Genomic DNA, 18,356 nt, shown 5'->3' on the forward strand with positions numbered 1-18,356 from the left:
GTGGTTTGTCCTTTTTTAAATGAGATCAATGATGAACTCTTCATTTTGACTGGCTGTTGATTTCAAGGGAGGCAACTATAATTGTTTGATACATGAGATGGTGATCTCCATTTAAGTGGCTATTTAAACACTTAACATGGTGAATTGATAGAGGGCATTTGTCACAGAAAATGGCATTATTCGAAGGTTAGTGTACAGTTATAGTGTATGAGGGGTGTCCAAACAGTGGTCGGCTTCACCTGGATAATTATCCACATTAACCACATATGTGAAATTCTGGATATACCTTTGCTAATGATTCCTTCAAAATAAGAAGGAAACTTTTCTAAATTGAACATCAAAAATATAGTGAGGTCGACCACTTTTGGGACACTCCTCATAGAACTATTGATGGATCTATTCAAGATAACACATGAGAATTGATGACACAAACTACAATGATGGAGTAATTCCTGTCAAAGAATGTACAAAATCATGTCCAATATTCAAGATAAACATCAGGGAGTCCTTGTACAAATAAATCTATACTAAGGTATGGGAGTAATGGTGACCTTTGTGCTAAGATCTGTTTGTACAATGGCACCCAGGATAGTAACATACGTTGTTCATCAGTCTCAAGGGGTTCATATCTCAGTCATGGATTCATTTTCATTTAGTATGTTGACCACAACAAATCTTATTTAGCTATACTGTCTAAACATGCAGGGAGGACCCCATAGTCTGTTTAGAGCAACCAAGTGTTCAATAAGTACAACAAATTGTGTTGTGCACAAAAAAAAAAAAGATTGCTTTCATAGGTGAATGCCGTCCCAAAACAGACTCCCCAAAAGGTTAAGTGATAGATGTTGACTTCATTTTTGTTTCCCCATCACCATCATGCACCTTGTGTTTTGGTTTCTCCAAAGTAGCAGATGTGTTATACATACATTGCTTCTGGCTTTCTTCCAACATTAAGCTGACATGAGATAAATAAAAATGGAAAATCCTTCAATGTGTCTTTAAACAATGTTTCTACCTTAATGATGGGTCTGCTAAGACCTGCAAAAAAAACCAACATATTTTCATGCCCCTTGCATTGCAAATATTTCTGTTTTGTGTTGATCTGATGTCTTGAATCTCATTCTTTGAACTGTATATAAAATACAAGAAAAGAATCTTTCACAACTATTTAATGAATTCATGTAAATATTTGTGTACCACAAATATTGAATAGATTTGTCCAACTCCATCTACAGAGTGTACCAATGATTTAAACCATGCATAAGCTTGGTGATACTGTCATTGTACTATGACTCTGTTGTCTTGTTATTACTAAAATATCTCTGCCTATATGATTTTATATTGACAGATGTAGATACATATGTAATATAATATATATTTTCAGTTCAAGGTTTAAAATTCCATTTACAAAATGTCATGACTGTTATTGTTTAGTGTCACTCCATCATGCTACTGTCATGCCACAAAGGCATACATGTATGAGTAATTTGGTATAAGAATATGAACTTACAGTACCAATAAGGTTTTCATCAAGTTTACAACAAAGGTCAATGCTTCATTGAAAGTCCTGAAGTGTTTATCTGGGATGGTAATGTGTTGTGCTGTCATTGTTAGCTCTATGAGCATGCCTAGTGTGGAGTTTTGTCTCTATGTAAATGGACACACTATTAATATTTTGACCTATATTGTGACCTGACAGTTCAGAAACGTGTCGCTCATGAAGATCTGGGTTAGAATTGATCTTCAGTAACCATGCTTGTTGCAAGAGGTGACAAATAGGATCAGGTTGTCGGGCTCACTGACTTGGATGACACATCATTGTATCCCACTTGTGTATGTCAATGCTTATGCTGTTGATCACTGGTTTGTCCGGTCCAGACTCAGTTATTTGCACATAACCGTCACATAGCTGAAATATTCTGAGATCGGCGTAAAACGAAATTCACTCATTCATATTGAGGTAAAAATTTTAGATTCTTGGGTTCGAATCCCAGATTCACCTTGTTTGTGATTGTTCGTTTGTCAACATTGTCATTACCCATGGGTGTTACCTAGCAACCTTGAGCCTGTTCAGGTAGTCACTGCTTTGTGGAGTGGACCACAGGTTGAGGTGATGGCTCATTACATCAAGTCTGATTCCTCCTCTTGTTGCAAAGGATTATAACAGGAGGTGATAATGTTTCTTACAAGAAAAGTTAAGAGATCTTAGCCTTACAGTTTTGGCAGGCTGAAATTCTGACATGATCCTGTGGAACAGTCTGTCATAGACAGAAGATTAGAGGGACTTACCTCTTCATTATGTCATTGACAGAAACTAAATGGTCTCTTTCATTGTCTCATCCAAATACATTTACATTAGTTAAAATGTTAGTTATCAGAAATATTTTCATCCACAATGTTGGCGATAAGTGTGTAGGAATGTAAGGGAGACAACTGTGGATTCCTTGTCCTGCCTTTTACTTCTGTATGTAGCCTCTGTGTAGATATTTCATGGACAAGTAGGGAGGTGCATGTTTTAACAGCATTGTATATAAATATTCATCCCTGAAGTTAGAAGCAACTGTACTGTGTGCAACCTCTTCAGCAGAACATCATTGTTGAGTGACAGCATTAAACAACATCACTTCTATATCAGTTTCTGTCTTCATTTCTGGATCACTACTAATACAGTGACAATACTTTGCAGGGATATATGTCCTGTATATATTAGTGAATATTACATATCCGGGTAATAAGAAATATGCTTCCACTAGTCTCTGATATATGTGCTCGTTGTTCAGAACAACATGGGCAGTCGGCTAGCCTCATAGTGTTTGCTCGTCAGTGCCAAGAGCCTGTTCGATTTCCCACATGGGTACAATGTGTAAGGCCCATTTCTGGTGACCCCTGCCATGATGTTGCTGGAATATTGCTATAAGCAACGTTAAACCCAAACTCACTCACTGAGAACTACAATCATGCCTGTGCAAGTTTCCCTGAAAACCAAGTCTCCTTCTGAAGCTGACACACAATAGTTTTGAGTGCTGTATGTAACTTGCTAATTCACTAACCTCTGTCAGGTCTAAGAATTGAATTCAAAGTAGGGTCGTGGGTTCGATTCACAGCGTGCTCAAGCTATGTTTCTTGATTTGTCCTGCTTGTGACTTTCTAAGCCCCGCCTCATCTGGGCCTTTCCTGCCATGTCAAACTGACATACAGTGGTGTAACTGGATTACTGTTCTAATGGTTAAACCAGACTGGCGCTGTCCTACATCAGACAGCTGTGGCGGTAACAAGTCTGGACTGCACAAACCAGTTACAGTAAACACCAGTGAGGAGACATACTGCCAGGGCACAGTGACACTAGCCATTCCATACAGCCGCAACGTCATTTTAATAGACTTCCAAGAATGGGCCGCAAAGCGAAACAACTTAGAAGTCCTATATAATTTATACAACACAATTAAAGAACGCCCAGTTGTTTTAACATGACTATAGTTCAGTTGTCTTGCTGGTCATTCATACTTCTAAGGGATGATCTCCCCATGCTAACGTGGCTTACCGCCAAGGACGTTTAAATCTTTCAAAGATCCACGAACCAGTCGGTTGTCTTAAGGTACTTGCTGCGTTACTGACTTTTCTATATTAGTGGTGCATGGGTGTTTTGTCACTTGCCACTGTCTGTTAACAAGCCAGGAGGTGAAGCTGGGAAAGCACTGAAATCCCAGTTAAGGATGGACTAGGTCTTGCATAATGGTAGGCAGGTCAAATATCTTCCGGATTTGCATCAGTTATTTGCGTGTTGTTGCACCACAATCTACATCACACGGAGAGTAAAAATATTGATGAGCGGTTATGTTTAAAGGGGTAACAACGACATGTGACCTCTGCACAAAACCAGATATGATAACAACTCAGGATTCCTTTTACATGGTTTCAAAATAATTCATTCTGTGATTTCTGTCGATCTTAAAGAACGTACCTGGAATAAGTGGTACCTTTCTTTCGTGATAGAATATTCTAGAAACGACAATGTTCAGTGCTGACTGGTCAAACCGATGACATTCGCCGAAGTAGTGCCGATAGTAACTGCAAAACCAGTTGATCTTTGACCCCTGCGGAGCAATACATTCAAGGGACAGTGCGCACTCAACCCAGGGTCGAATGATGCTTAACTCTAGAAGTCTGCTTCTCCTCAACAACAAAAAGCCAGCTTGTTTCTCGGGTATTTTTTCAAAGTAACAGGGCTTTTCGCCGAAGAAGCCAAATGTTCTTGGATCAGTGTGCTCTACCATCTTGAAGGATTCGTGTTCTGTGTTACTGACGAGGATTCCACGGTGCCAGGCAACGTCAAAGAGTTCCTGGAGATATGGTGTCAGGAGGCGGATGGAGGCGTCCAGGTACATGATGAAGTTCCACTGTTTCAGAGCCAGCTGCAAAATGTCTGATGCTAGTTATCTAATATATCATCAACACATCTGTATTCAGCATTCATTAAACAAATCTTACAAAAGACAGTTTCTAAACAAACACAAGTCAAAACAGCCTTTAACAAAGTTCGGAGAAAAAAAAAGAGAGAGAAACCCCACATTTTCAGGGGATCATATTCACTATTGCACACAGTAATGAGACCGATCCATAATAAATCAAATAAAACAATAAAAGATATAAGCTTTTGTTAATTTCCAATTACAATGATTGTCTGAACAAAGAACGTTTTGCCAATCTTCATCTCAGGAAGAGACGATCAGTTTGTTAGAAACAAAGGATTCTACTGATGAGAATAGTATCTAATCTGTTATGTGACATGGTATGGATACGACCGCAGTGAAAGAATTCAACCGATAGTATTAACAGTTAACTCCTTTACTTTTTGGAAGTACAGCGTCAAATCCCGGACCGTTCCATTATCACTCCCTTATATGAAACCGGAAGCAGACACAAATCCTGTAATAATATAGAGGTTATGTGCACGTCGCACAAGTAATGAAACACATGATGACAATTACCTGAACAAGGACTGGTTTCCAGGAATAAACGGTCAAATCTCGGACATGAGCAGGGAAGTCGTGAAACGGGAATGGACGAACTTCACACTTGCAGTGACGATGCATCTGGAACATTACCGTAAACCCTGGAAACGAACTTCCATGGAATGTGTTAATACTTGTGGACGCAGTAGGTTACATCTGTGTTTTGGGTATTCTGTTTCAGGACTCTATGACTAGGGTTATGTTCGCCAACCATAGTAATTTTCATAGTACTTGAGCATAGTAATTTTCAAACACGCGTTTGTTGATCCCAGATTGAACTGGTCTTCAGCAACCCATGCTTGTCACAAGAACCAGCTACTATGATGGGGTGCAATTACCAGACTGGCAGACGTGACTGATGCATGTGATCGTATCCCAGTTGCGAGCATACATTCCCATGATTGTCTGCATTGTGTACAGGCTGTAGATGAATCTATACGGATGGAATATTGTCGAGTGTGGCGTTAAACAACAAAGAAACACCAAATCTGCATATTAAAGATTGCCGAAATACTGTTTAAAGTGACGTAAAACTATACTCACTCGTTCACTCCAAGACTATGAAATCACACAGTCTTCCATTACCTACCTGCTTAAGTTGAAAGGGATCTAGTCCAAGGTCGTACAATACAACTTTCAGTCTGCCATCTCGGTTGACGACGGTGTGCATATTGTACAGTAAAGCCTGAAGCTCCTGGTAGTGATTGGCTGATGCCGCCAGTACAACAGTGGGTTGGATACCTGTTGGCCTTGAACTCCCCGAGGCAAATGTCCATCCAGATGTGGACAATTTGCTAGACGTCTCTCCCTGCAAGGGCAACCCAAGATGACGAAGATACACTCGACTTGCCGGCTCCGCGTCTCTCTGTTTCTTTAAGACATGTCTGATGTTGGCTTCTGTGCTGTCTCCGTAAGGTGAAGGACATGGCTGGGAATGACTGTCAGATGAAACTGGAAACGCCCAATATGATAAAGTTCATAAAGATTGCAGCCATACCACGTGGCCTCTTGGCCGGTCAGATTTTAATGTTTAATGTTTGACAGCATGAGCAACTTATCTATACTTACACGATCTGACCAATCGTTGGAAACAATTTTCATTTTAATCAATGTTCTACGACGACAAAGTAGAGTTTTCAGAAATCACATTTTACTAATTGGTTATTGAAACAGCACAAGTCCCAGGTTCACCGAGCTACACGGCAGTGAGAGTGGATACACAACATACTGGATGCTGATCGACCATCTGACCTACTTTAGAACAGTCTTATTAGAAGTCGTGACATGACCAGTCACAAGACACTTTTACATGTATGTTATGTAATCTAATTCAACAGCTGCTTCGATACTGAGTACCCTACTGCCTGTAGTTTGCAAGCTACCCAATAGCGTTTCCTTTTGTTTTAAAGGCATATATTACATGTACGTTATTTTACATCTGTGTTTACGTTTATAACAGAAACATTACCGTATTTTTATTTTAATTTATTTTTTCGATCTGAAATAAAAAATCATGATATTATTAATTTGGTATTAAATCGTGAGGGAATACAACAATCGTATATGTAGTCAGTTACCTGAGGCGTTGATGTGACGTTGGAGACGACGCACGCTTGTCTGAGGACATGGAAACAAAGGATGAACACTGGATGAACAACTGATGTTCACGTGCTGTTGTTCAATGTATTGTTTTAGAATACTAAAACCCAGACACTGACATACAAAGGTGAAATCCTTGTATGTGCATGATACATTCATCCAGGCTTGACTCGAAATTACAGGAATTATCTCTCTCATTAATATGAAATCCTTTTCAAATCCAGACCATTGACTGATATACAATTTGAGGGAGTGATTATATATACCACCTACTTTATTACAATGAGTGAGTTTAGTTTTACGCCAAAGTCAGCAATATTTCAGTTATGGCGGTGGTCTGTAAATAATCGACACTGGAAGAGACAATCCAGTGATCAACATCAGGAGCATATATCTGCGCAACTGGGCTATATTATAGACATACGGTGAGGGTAAATGTTAAAGAATTTATTTGTTAGACTGATTAAGAAACATCTCTGTAGAGTGGTTTATACCAAAATTGAAGGTACCTGTGCTGGGAAGACGAAGATACAACATAGTGCTAGCCAGGTACCGGCGGCGACTGTGAAGACGATACCGTGCAGCCAATGACGTCGTCGTCCACGTATTCCCATCCTTAATAACTCGAACATGCAAGGTCACCTGTGAAGAAGACTTGAAAATATGTTGACTGTTCGATTCTTACAACACATTATGTAAATGTGTCTTACTGACAGAGCTGATTAAAATCTAACAGGAATTAGATCCGATGCAACAAAACCTTTCTTCCATAGACATATCGATTCAGACTCGCGAGTGAGTATCGTTTTATGTCGGTTTTGCAAATATTCCGGCAATATAAAGGCGAGGGACTTGAGAAATGGGCTTCACACATTGTACCCATGGGGGGATTCAAACCCAGGTGCAAGGAGAACTCTGTAACGATAGGGCTACCAAACCATGGTAACATGGCGATTTGGCTTGCATTTGCCGCTGCCCTTGTCAGTGTAAGACTTTATCATGAACCTTTTAAAGCTGCGTGTGGGTAGTTCGGGATGTGTCTCTTAGTACTGATAGTACACAGAATTTTTTGTTCGAATGCAAGAATTCTGCTGGTTATGGTCCGTGGTTTTGTCGTGACCATGCGTGGCTTTAAACAAAATTTGTAAACACGGAGACAAAGCAAAGCTTGTATGATCATTATGTTCAATGATTCTGAACTTTAATGGAGGAGTAGATGTGAGAGTACCCGTGAATCCACAAAATGTCAAAGATATTAATCAAAACTTTTGTTCGTGTCCCTTTTAAAACCTGAAGTCATCTATGTAGGCAGCGGTTCCAAATGTAAACTCTGGTACATATAAAAATACCAGTCAACAAATACATTCAAGGATAATCCTTAAATAAATAAATTTAAAAAAAATAAATAAATCCCCCCCCCCCAAAAAAAAAACCCAAACAAAAAAACAACAACAACAAAAAAAACAAACAAAAAACCCCAAAAAACCCCAAAAACAACAAAGACGAGACCCCTCTATGGTAAGAGTTCCACTCGTTGCCCCATCCAAGGTAATATTTATTAATTGATACATACTAGAGTCTAATAGATTAACACAATCTATTACAACAATTACAAGAGAACTCGCAATAATAACTAACCACCAACCAACCCTACCCAACTACCCACCCACCCACACCCACATAAGTACAACGTATAAGGTTGAACTAGTTAGCGTTACCTCTGTTAATCTGAGGAAGTAAGATTATTGGGGAACGGAAGGAACTCTTTCCCAATCTATTTACAGCTTTCCATGTTGTAACGACGCTTATCTGTGATATTCTGACCTATTCGGATTATTACATGTGGTCCTTCTCGTGTATTGACTGTTGACAATCGCGCTTCAACGGGAATCACATGGATCACCGCTCTCTGAATATCTACCTTATACTTACTTTATTGTCGGTCATTGTGATGCCGACTGTAAGCAATAGGCACGGCTGTGAATCGCAAACAAATATTACCTGTGTTCTCCACGTCCATGGAGGTGTCCCCTCTTGTGTTGTGGCGCATAAACCCTTCTTATGACAGAGCGGCGAGGTGAATGAACGCCTTTCAAACAGCATAGCAGGTGGCTTAAAGCATGCGCCCCTTGACAAAAGCCCTAGACCAATTAGAATGTCACATGAAATTCGTGCACTTGTCAAATGCACATTGACATATATTCAGACAAGAGTTCCAACTTTTCACTACGATTTTGTTAGACCCAACAAACCTCTCAATGACAGTGAAAGAAGATCTCCGACTGAAGTATTATTGTAGAAAATATCGAAATCAATGCTTCGGCGTTCATTATTCTGTAGAAGGACTGCTTATATTTCTGAATAAAAGCTATACAGATGTGGTGTGTATGGTGAAAAGTGACACATTATGTTACCAGTAAAGAGGTCGTAAATGTCTGTTGCATTTGCGAAGTGATTCTCCATAAATATGTGATATTCCTTTGCATATATTATCAAATCGTATATAATGCCCTAGGTTTAATTGAATTAAAAGATTTTATCAAAAATGTTCGTACATTCATTAAAAACTACAACAGAGCGTGAAAAGGCATTTTCGTAATAAAAAAATGTTTGAATGGACATCAAACGAGACAGAAATTTCTTTCACCATACACGTTCTAAGAGGTTTCTCAGCATCAAAACGGGGACATCCAATAGTTTGAATCATGCATTGGAATTACTCGAATATGTTTTAAACGTTTTCGTAAATAATGTGATTTATATTGCATTAAGCAATTGCCGACCTACACGATAAAAGCCAGCAAATAATCGTGTGTGGCTCAGAGCCGGTGATTCCTAACATTTTATATGTGTGAAGTCCATTGTTTGTGTCTCCCGCAGTGATATTGCCGCTAAAGACGTTGTAAGTCATACTCACTCACCCACTCGTATTATGAAGATGAATTAATGTAAATACAAGTACACGTTAATTATTGAGTCTCTCCAGACGTGTAATATGATTCCATACAAACTAATTTAACATAGTTTGAAACACTGTTACACTTGAATTGTGCGAATATTGAAAGCCATTAAAAATTATATAGTCCTATATGTGTCCTCGATGGAGACGCTACGAGACACCGGGCTCCGTCTGTAAACTCAACACGCCCGTATTTGATCCTACCGTGACATCGCCTAAGCATACAACCAGTTTTGAGCGCAGGTGCCCGGAGAATTAACCAATGAAATTACGCTAAGCGCATCTGTGCGGAACTACCCGGCTATATGGCAACAGCATCAACATGAAAGATATGGACTAGGACACTAAAAGAAGCAACGATAATAGAAGAACAATGTCGTTTATTGATGGATTATTTGGGAAAAGCAAAAAGAGCCAGGATTTTGACCCCATTAAAGAAGAATATGGGTAAGTTCAGTTGATGTTTTGCGTGATCTTGCATGATCGTTGTTCGAGCTGTCAACACTCGATCGAGTCGTCACATCACAACCTGCATGTTGAGATGACTGAATGAGACACTTAACTATTACCTGTAATGGATTAAAGACGCTTAGTTCCACAGATTTCATAACAGATCATTCGAATTAAAATGCGATTATGTTGTTAATATTCATATTGCCAGAAAATATATTTTCAATGTTTGAACAGTATCTTTAATTATCAAAATATTAGACATGCATATTTGTTCTCTTTTAAATAATTGCAAATGTATAAAATTCTAAATGTGATTATAGAAGTATAATGAAACAAACCAAATATATGTCACTAAAATTTACATGTACACATTTGCAATCATTGGGGTTAGTTGTTTTAGAAACATGGTCGATTACCCCAATATCTACATGTAGTCATAGAATCCTTGAACTTGATAGTGGTGACCATATTCTGTAGCAATTCCTGTTGTATACATTTGACAGGGAGGAGAAACAAGATCAGAAGAAGGACTCTGGTGATGATGATGACAGTGTGAGGAATGAAGATATAAATGATGATGACGATGAAGACTTTGATGATATTCTTGGGTTAGTAGTTACATAATTTTGATTAACTAAAGGGGCAAGGGCATCTCAATTCAAATCACAGAAACAGCTTTTGTTCTGAAATAGAGGATCTCCATTTGATATGTATTTGGCAAGGAAGGGAAGCGCATATTTAAAACCATCCTACTTTCTTAGTAGGCGGCTGACTTTGTGTGCTGGCGATTAGGTGCCTGACTCTGAGGGTGCGGGTTCGAATCCCGGATGGGACTCAACCGAAAAAAGTACTAGAATTTGTACTTTACTAAGAAAGTGAAATCCCAAATATGACATATGTTGCATTTGACCACTTTCTAAATGGCATCGTGTAATCATAGCTTTCGGCCGTGGGAGCTGTGCCAATTTACACTTATCAGAGGGGTACACAAAGTACGCAATCTAGACTACCAGTTGTCTGACTTTCATTTTTGTGGAAGTCGCGGTGGCTGAGCAGGCTAGGCGGCTGACTTTGTGTGCTGGCGATTAGGTGCCTGACTCTGAGGGTGCGGGTTCGAATCCCGGATGGGACTCAACCGAAAAAAAGTACTAGAATTTGTACTTTACTAAGAAAGTGAAATCCCAAATATGACATATGTTGCATTTGACCACTTTCTAAATGGCATCGTGTAATCATGCCAACAAGCAATTCATTGGTGCCAAGTTATTATTGCCATCTCTACACTTTTGATGACTAGAATTAACAAATAGGTTCGGGTGGTATCTGTTAGAGTATGCTGTGAAACATACAGGAGAAAGTGTTTTTTTCTATCTTACTTTCATTTATGTATATCACAAAATAAGATAGAGAGATTTTCTATAAAGATGCTCAGGGAACACATTCATTTATGGTGTTTGGGTTAAAAATGAAGTTATGTACTGTTCAATTCGAGTGCTATACAGCTATTAACATTGACCTTGAACCACAGACTGCAACAAGACTGCGTATATGTTTCATGCAAATGTATAAAGTGAATTTCTCTGCATTTCCTTTAAGAAAATTCTAAAACATGCTGTTTTTTAAAATAGGGATTAGTTCCATTATCTTATAGATATTGTTTTATCCACTGACAGAGACTCTGATGAGGAACGAGAACAGGCATGGCAGCCTGTCCGTATCCGCCGTGCCAGGCCACCTCATCCCCTAACCATCACCCATGTCAACCAGACCAGAGACCTGCTGGTTCGTACCAAAATATATATACTGGGAAACAATGCACATAAATTCAAATATTTTGTGTGAGTGATGAACAAATCTTAGGCAAGCCTTATTTTATTGTTTTAAACAGGACTCTGGCCTAAGATTTACAGACCAACTGACACTGGAATAAACACTTTACTTATTGAAGATATATGACATTTCTTTCAGTACAGTGAACACTAGCAATACTGCTGATTCAGCATCTAGCGATCTGAACTCATTCATTCCCCATAACTTTAAGCTCATAGAAATGAAACTGATGGACAACAATGCATATGAGTTTGTTAAAATTATTTGGACTCAGTTATGTTGGAATTTTTGCCAAGAACATTTAAAAAAATAAAAAGCAAAAAAAAAAAAAGACCTGACATATCCACCGTTTACCAATTACAGTGTCTTGGATGTTTGTTTTGCCCTTATGAATCTAACCTTGTAAATGATTGTTTATCTTCACATGTTTTAAGTAATGTTGAGGTATTTAGGGTATTATGATAATTACTTTTCAGCGTATGGCTGATGTTCAGGCAATGGTCAACTCTGAGAAGCAGAATTCGCAGGAATGGCTCAAAGTGCATGATGTGGATTACTTGAAACTTACGCTCAAACACCTCATTGATAAGGGCAAAGTTGGGAAGTAAGTAACAATACCTGAGGTGATATTAAGACTTAAGACAAAATGGAATGGTTGGGTAGCCCAGAGGTTAAGAAACTGAATGCTAATTTTCATATTATGTTCCATAACTTTTGAACTGTAATTTATTCCATTAAGTTATAAATAAATTGTGAAATTATCCCAGTTTCCTGTGCTTATCATAAGAGTTGATTAAAATGAGGGTCGTGCTGTCACAATGTGTGCCATAACTGATTAACCATGTCAGTGAACACTCTTTCATCATAAATTGATTTACCTGGCAGAGATTCAAACATTTATAATACTATTGTGATCTGTACTACTAGAGAAAATTTTAGAATCACCAAATTCACTTTCACTTGCCATGACAGATTAACTATATTAAACTGAAAGAATCAGTTGGTCCTTAATATCATTTAAGTGCTTGGAATATTACTAATTCATGAGTATTTAGAACAAGACATTTTGAGGTTGTAAGACTAGCATGTTTATTGTGATCAGATTGTCACCAGAGAAGCAGACAGGGAAGGTGAACCACCACATCCAGTTTGATGCCTACGATGTCAACGAGTTCGAGTACAAACTTAACATGTAAGTGATTTATTTTTCATGTTTTAATAAATATGTGTATGGTAAGTATTTCGCACTATGTCAGAGAGATGTATCCATCTCAGTTATTGTTCTAAATATTTCAGTGAAGTTTAGAAACTCTCAGGAATTTATCCAAGACTCAGAGGCCAATATCTGCAGTTACAGTTCCCATATTAAGAAAATATCTTTCTCAGTTTTGCAGTGTTAATTAATATGACTTGTATTTGAATTGTTACACTTACAGGATCAATAAAGAGCTGTAATGCTTTGTTGTACAAAATTGCATTAAATACCATCTGTAGATACCCCTGAATTTGAGAAAATGGCATTTGTTAAACAATTGTTCATTTCAAATTACAAAACAATTTTCATCCACTTTTCCAGCAAAGAGTACTTAGTATGTAATTCCTGATAAATTCAAGACCATGTTCTGTAATCCACTGATAAATGGGATAACTTCTTTCTTCAGGGCTATAGAGGTTTATACGAAGAGAATCAAGTGGTTACTTCAAGGCAGCAAAAGGGTGAGCATGCCTATAGTACTTGACATGATAATAATAATAATAATAATAATAATAATAATAATAATAATAATAATAATAACTTATATGGCGCCTCATCCTTATCCACTAAGGGACATGCTCTAAGCGTATAACATACTGAACATCATTATTAAGCGCTAGAAGGTTATAGCTACATGACTTTATCTCACGGGGTACCCATTTTCTGCTGGGTGAATAGAGGCAATTTTGAACAAAGTCACTTGCCTAAGGTGAGACCACATGTTTCACATGTGCTTCATTGTGGGGCAGGTCCTAGAAACTCTCAGGAGTCAAACTGCCAAACACGGCCACCCATCCAAGGACTGTCCGAGCTCAACGGTGCTTAACTTCAACTGATTTGTGACCTGAGCACTATGCACAGGACCACTCGCCACCACATGGCATGGCTTTTAACAATATGGCTACTACAACATTCTGATGTATGTAATGTTGATTTTGTGAAATATAACATGTCTGTGTTGTCTGTAGATGTTTGGCCATATACAAGGGGAGCGAGTAGCTGTGTGTTTGGATGTATCAAATGCCAACATGGGCTTCGGGCGTCAGACAGCATTCCAGGAGTCACTGATGGTGAGTGTGTTTAGTATGACTGACCACGCAGACTTGATCTCTTCTAGTCAGATCTTTACAGACATTGTTCTACAGTATTGGAATTTGAATATTCTCAAATGAATATTTGTTACAGAATTCTTAAGCTTAAAATTCAGTGCTGTTATTAGTCACTGATGTGTGAACATGCTCAATAGAAAACTTGTTAGACATTGTTTGTGAACTATGTATATCTGTTTATATCTCAAGTTTCTTTTAGTTGCTGTGACATATACCACTTAAAAGAAATAAAGGTTCACATGATTCTTTCACATCAATATAGCTAATCTGTCGTGATTGGGGTGCTGTTCAACTTCTTTTGTGTAGTGTTGCTGGAATCTTGCTGCCTGTGGTGTATAATAACATGCAGTCTTATATTGTTCCTTTCAGCATTTCCTGGATGAGCAACTGTCACGGAAAGAGAGTCTGTACCTACTGGAGTTCGGGACTGACATTGAACCCCTGTGGCCGGTCATGAGAGATGTCAATCGGAGGATGTAAGTCTGTCTACTCTCAGTCAGTGAACCGTGAAGGTCCGGGGTAGAATATGCCTTCAGCAAGCCATCCTTGCCATAAAAGGCGACTCTGCTTGTCGTAAGAGGCAACTAAAGGGGTCGGGTGGTCAGACTCGCTGACTTGGTTGACACATGTCATTGGTTCCCAAGTGTGGAGATCAATGCTCATGCTCTTGAACAATGGATTGTCTGGTCCAGACTCTATTATTTACAGACAACTGCCATATAGCTGGAATATTGCTGAGTGTGGCGTAAAACTCACTCACTCTCAGTCAGTTTATCCAGTGTATAATGTGGAACTGTTTGACTGTGTTCTGTTGTGCTATGAAAAGGTATTCTGAGTACAATATGTAGATGCTTCATAGGTGTTAATGATGTTGATGTTGTTTGGATGCAGTGTGGAGACAGGGAAGGAGTGGGTGTTGATGTCACTGTTGTTGTTGTGGTGCATTATGGAGGAGGGGAAGGAGTGGGTGTTGATGTCACTGTTGTCGTTGAGCTGCAGTAGGGAGGAGGGGAAGGAGTGGGTGTTGATGTCACTGGTGTTGTTGTGCTGCAGTATGGAGGAGGGGAAGGAGTGGGTGTTGATGTCACTGTTGTTGTTGTGCTGCAGTATGGAGACAGGGAAGGAGTGGGTGTTGATGTCACTGTTGTCGTTGTGCTGCAGTATGGAGGAAGGGAAGGAGTGGGTGTTGGTGTCACTGTTGTTGTTGTGCTGCAGTATGGAGGAGGGGAAGGAGTGGGTGTTGATGTCACTGTTGTTGTTGTGCTGCAGTATGGAGACAGGGAAGGAGTGGGTGTTGATGTCACTGTTGTCGTTGAGCTGCAGTATGGAGGAAGGGAAGGAGTGGGTGTTGATTTCACTGTTGTTGTTGTGCTGCAGTATGGAGGAGGGGAAGGAGTGGGTGTTGATGTCACTGTTGTTGTTGTGCTGCAGTATCGAGGAAGGGAAGGAGTGGGTGGAACGCCTGGAGCCAAAGGGAGGAACTAACCTGCTCAAGGCCATGAAGCATGTGATGAAGCTGCAAGATGTTGATGCAATTGTCATCATCCTTGGCAGTGTGTGAGTACTGGGTAGTTCAATCATTCTTCATAGTGATTATAATACTAGTTTTGCTTCATAATTCTGTTTAGAGTTGACAGGTATACCTCATGAGGATTTTGAAAAAAAACCTCTGATTATCACTGAAAGACTGAGTCTTCTCCTGAACAAAGACAAAGTGTCTCTTAACCAAAAAGCATGTCTCTCAAACATTCAGGCCTATTCTTGAACTAGTAAACCTTAAAGCAACTGATGCTCTTGAGCTCAGGATGCAAAGCATGTGTAGGATATTAAACAGTAAGACGATGTGCCCATACACCAATTCTTACTTTAATCTGTGTTCTGTGTTTTCTGTTTGAAGACAAATTGAGGCTTTTTGCTTGAGGCTGTGAAGTGTGTGTAGAATATAGGACTACTGTTTTAGCATCCATTGTTAAAATGTGTGTGTTGTGTATTTGCAGCCCGGACCAGTCAACAGAGATCCTGTGTGACTACATCCAGCAGTTGACTGCCGGCCGCGACATCCCGCTCCATGGGGTGTCCTACGATTGCAGCAATGAACTCACCAGTGTGAGTCTGTACATATCATTCTTGAATGTATAACACAAACTGACGTATCTGACGTAGAATATAGTTACAGAAGTTTATGAGGGGGATTCCGTCCAAATGTGATTCTAAAGTTTTCCATGTCCTTGTGTGTTTCAGATAACACTACGTAGTATAGCTGCAGCCTCCCAGGGCAGTTACCATTGCTACACTTCCAGCTGTGAGGTAGGAGACACTGTATAAGTCATGTCATGTCACATGTAGAGAGTAAAGGTTACCATTGCTACACCTCCAGCTGTGAGGTAGGAGACACTGTATACGTCATGTCATGTCACATGTAGAGAGTAAAAGTTACCATTGCTACACCTCCAGCTGTGAGGTAGGAGACACTGTATACGTCATGTCATGTCACATGTAGAGAGTAAAAGTTACCATTGCTACACCTCCAGCTGTGAGGTAGGAGACACTGTATAAGTCATGTCATGTCACATGTAGAGAGTAAAAGTTACCATTGCTACACCTCCAGCTGTGAGGTAGGAGACACTGTATACGTCATGTCATGTCACATGTAGAGAGTAAAAGTTACCATTGCTACACCTCCAGCTGTGAGGTAGGAGACACTGTGTAAGCCATGTCATGTCACATGTAGAGAGTAAAAGTTACCATTGCTACACTTCCAGCTGTGAGGCAGGAGACACTGTATAAGCCATGTCATGTCACATGTAGAGAGTAAAAGTTACCATTGCTACACTTCCAGCTGTGAGGTAGGAGACACTGTATAAGCCATGTCATGTCACATGTAGAGAGTAAAAGTTACCATTTGCTACACTGTAAATGTAATATGACCATACTTGCACTGACATAAACACATAAGACATGTTTCAAAACCTGTTCTTGTTTATCTGGTGAAGATGACAATAGCGTTGTTAATCAGCACTTACCCTGTTATATGTTGTTATACATTGTAAGGGACCATTCATAAACTATGGCTGGGGGTGAACATGATTTTTATGGTGATGTACAATGTGAGTGGACCCACGCCTCCCTATAAATTTATGTATAGTATATGTGACCCCCTACGTGTCAAATACAGAATCAATGACCCCCGGTCCCCTTCCCATAATTTTTAAGCTTAATTTAAAAGTATTATCATGCACAAAATTGCTGATCCCCCTAGTACAAATTTGATGACCTTCCCCTGCTCCACAGAACAAAATGAAATCCTATGATTGTGAGGTTGGTAGGGTAACCTTGTTGTTAGGGTGTTTGCTCATCACCTGCATTGTGTCTGGATCTGAGATATTGCTAGAATAAACCACACTCATTCACTTACTCACACAATCACTAATGCTGTATAGTGATTCTCTCTATGCATGTGCGGACACTGTAAGCTGATGTTGTTGCAGGAGAAGATCTACACGGGGACAGACATCAGCTTGCTGCTGAAGGAGATACAGAAGGCGCAGGATGTCATCAACAAGATCAAGGAGATGAGACAGGGCATGATGGGAAGTGCTCTCATCAGCATCATGAATGAGGTAAGTTTCTGACGCTGACCAAATATTTTGTTGTCTCCGCCAAATGTAGCAAACGATTTAACACTGAAAATTGTGTGGTTTCTATATTGAGCGAGATAACTTTACATGTAACTACATGATCCTTTCCTTCATCCACAGATCAGCAGCGAGGTACAGAAACTACCTCAGTCCCGCTTTCTTCCACGTCCGCCAGGCCATGAGTTACCACTCAGACTGGACATGCCCAAATTCCAGCCCCGATCATCTGTCGACTGGCTCGCTCAACATGGCCTCAAAGGTACTTTGGTTGAAATACTCTCTTTTTCCGATAGAAAATGTAGACATGTTTTTTTGACAGAAGTTTGGATGTATGAAACCAGATCCCCCTGTCATGATTTTTTGTGTAAGCATGATGCATGTCACAGTCCTTGAGTTCAAACAAATTCTGTCACATCGTAGTTAATTTAAATAAGCGAATCATTAATACTCTGATTTCACTGATAATCCAGAATTAATAAGATTGTGACATTGATGAGAGGA

At 39.4% G+C, this 18,356-nt stretch overlaps 2 protein-coding genes across 2 annotated transcripts in view; one reads left to right on the forward strand and one right to left on the reverse strand.

The window, feature by feature from the left end:
• Positions 1-2,935: 2,935 nt before the first annotated feature.
• On the reverse strand, positions 2,936-8,729 carry LOC137284426 (uncharacterized). The gene is made up of 6 exons (XM_067816221.1): positions 8,613-8,729; positions 7,121-7,253; positions 6,590-6,629; positions 5,602-5,963; positions 4,989-5,093; positions 2,936-4,412 (listed from the first exon to the last, which is right to left on the reverse strand). Exons 2-6 carry the CDS (start codon positions 7,241-7,243, stop codon positions 3,906-3,908), a joined length of 1,137 nt encoding a protein of 378 aa, XP_067672322.1. The 5' UTR covers positions 7,244-7,253; positions 8,613-8,729; the 3' UTR covers positions 2,936-3,905.
• Positions 8,730-9,840: 1,111 nt separating this feature from the next.
• LOC137283665 (von Willebrand factor A domain-containing protein 3A-like) overlaps positions 9,841-18,356 on the forward strand; it is a 28,045-nt gene continuing 19,529 nt past the window's right edge. Inside the window, exons 1-13 of the mRNA XM_067815298.1 lie at positions 9,841-10,017; positions 10,527-10,631; positions 11,697-11,805; positions 12,330-12,457; positions 12,956-13,045; positions 13,515-13,569; positions 14,077-14,178; positions 14,587-14,693; positions 15,649-15,774; positions 16,215-16,323; positions 16,459-16,524; positions 17,706-17,837; positions 17,976-18,114. Coding sequence (XP_067671399.1) covers positions 9,944-10,017; positions 10,527-10,631; positions 11,697-11,805; positions 12,330-12,457; positions 12,956-13,045; positions 13,515-13,569; positions 14,077-14,178; positions 14,587-14,693; positions 15,649-15,774; positions 16,215-16,323; positions 16,459-16,524; positions 17,706-17,837; positions 17,976-18,114 — 1,342 coding nt within the window. The 5' untranslated portion in view covers positions 9,841-9,943. The remainder of the gene's footprint in view (positions 10,018-10,526; positions 10,632-11,696; positions 11,806-12,329; positions 12,458-12,955; positions 13,046-13,514; positions 13,570-14,076; positions 14,179-14,586; positions 14,694-15,648; positions 15,775-16,214; positions 16,324-16,458; positions 16,525-17,705; positions 17,838-17,975; positions 18,115-18,356) is intronic.

Source organism: Haliotis asinina, chromosome 5, assembly GCF_037392515.1.
Source record: "Haliotis asinina isolate JCU_RB_2024 chromosome 5, JCU_Hal_asi_v2, whole genome shotgun sequence".
NCBI lineage: Eukaryota > Metazoa > Mollusca > Gastropoda > Lepetellida > Haliotidae > Haliotis > Haliotis asinina.

Coding starts and splice junctions, on each gene's coding strand:
- LOC137284426 (XM_067816221.1), bottom strand. CDS start 7,243: ATGTTCGAGTTATTAAGGATGGGAATACGTGGACGACGACGTCATTGG. Junction 5,094..5,601: donor ATCCCTTTCAACTTAAGCAG/GTAGGTAATGGA, acceptor GTAATGTTCCAG/ATGCATCGTCACTGCAAGTG. Junction 4,413..4,988: donor GGAAACCAGTCCTTGTTCAG/GTAATTGTCATC, acceptor GACATTTTGCAG/CTGGCTCTGAAACAGTGGAA.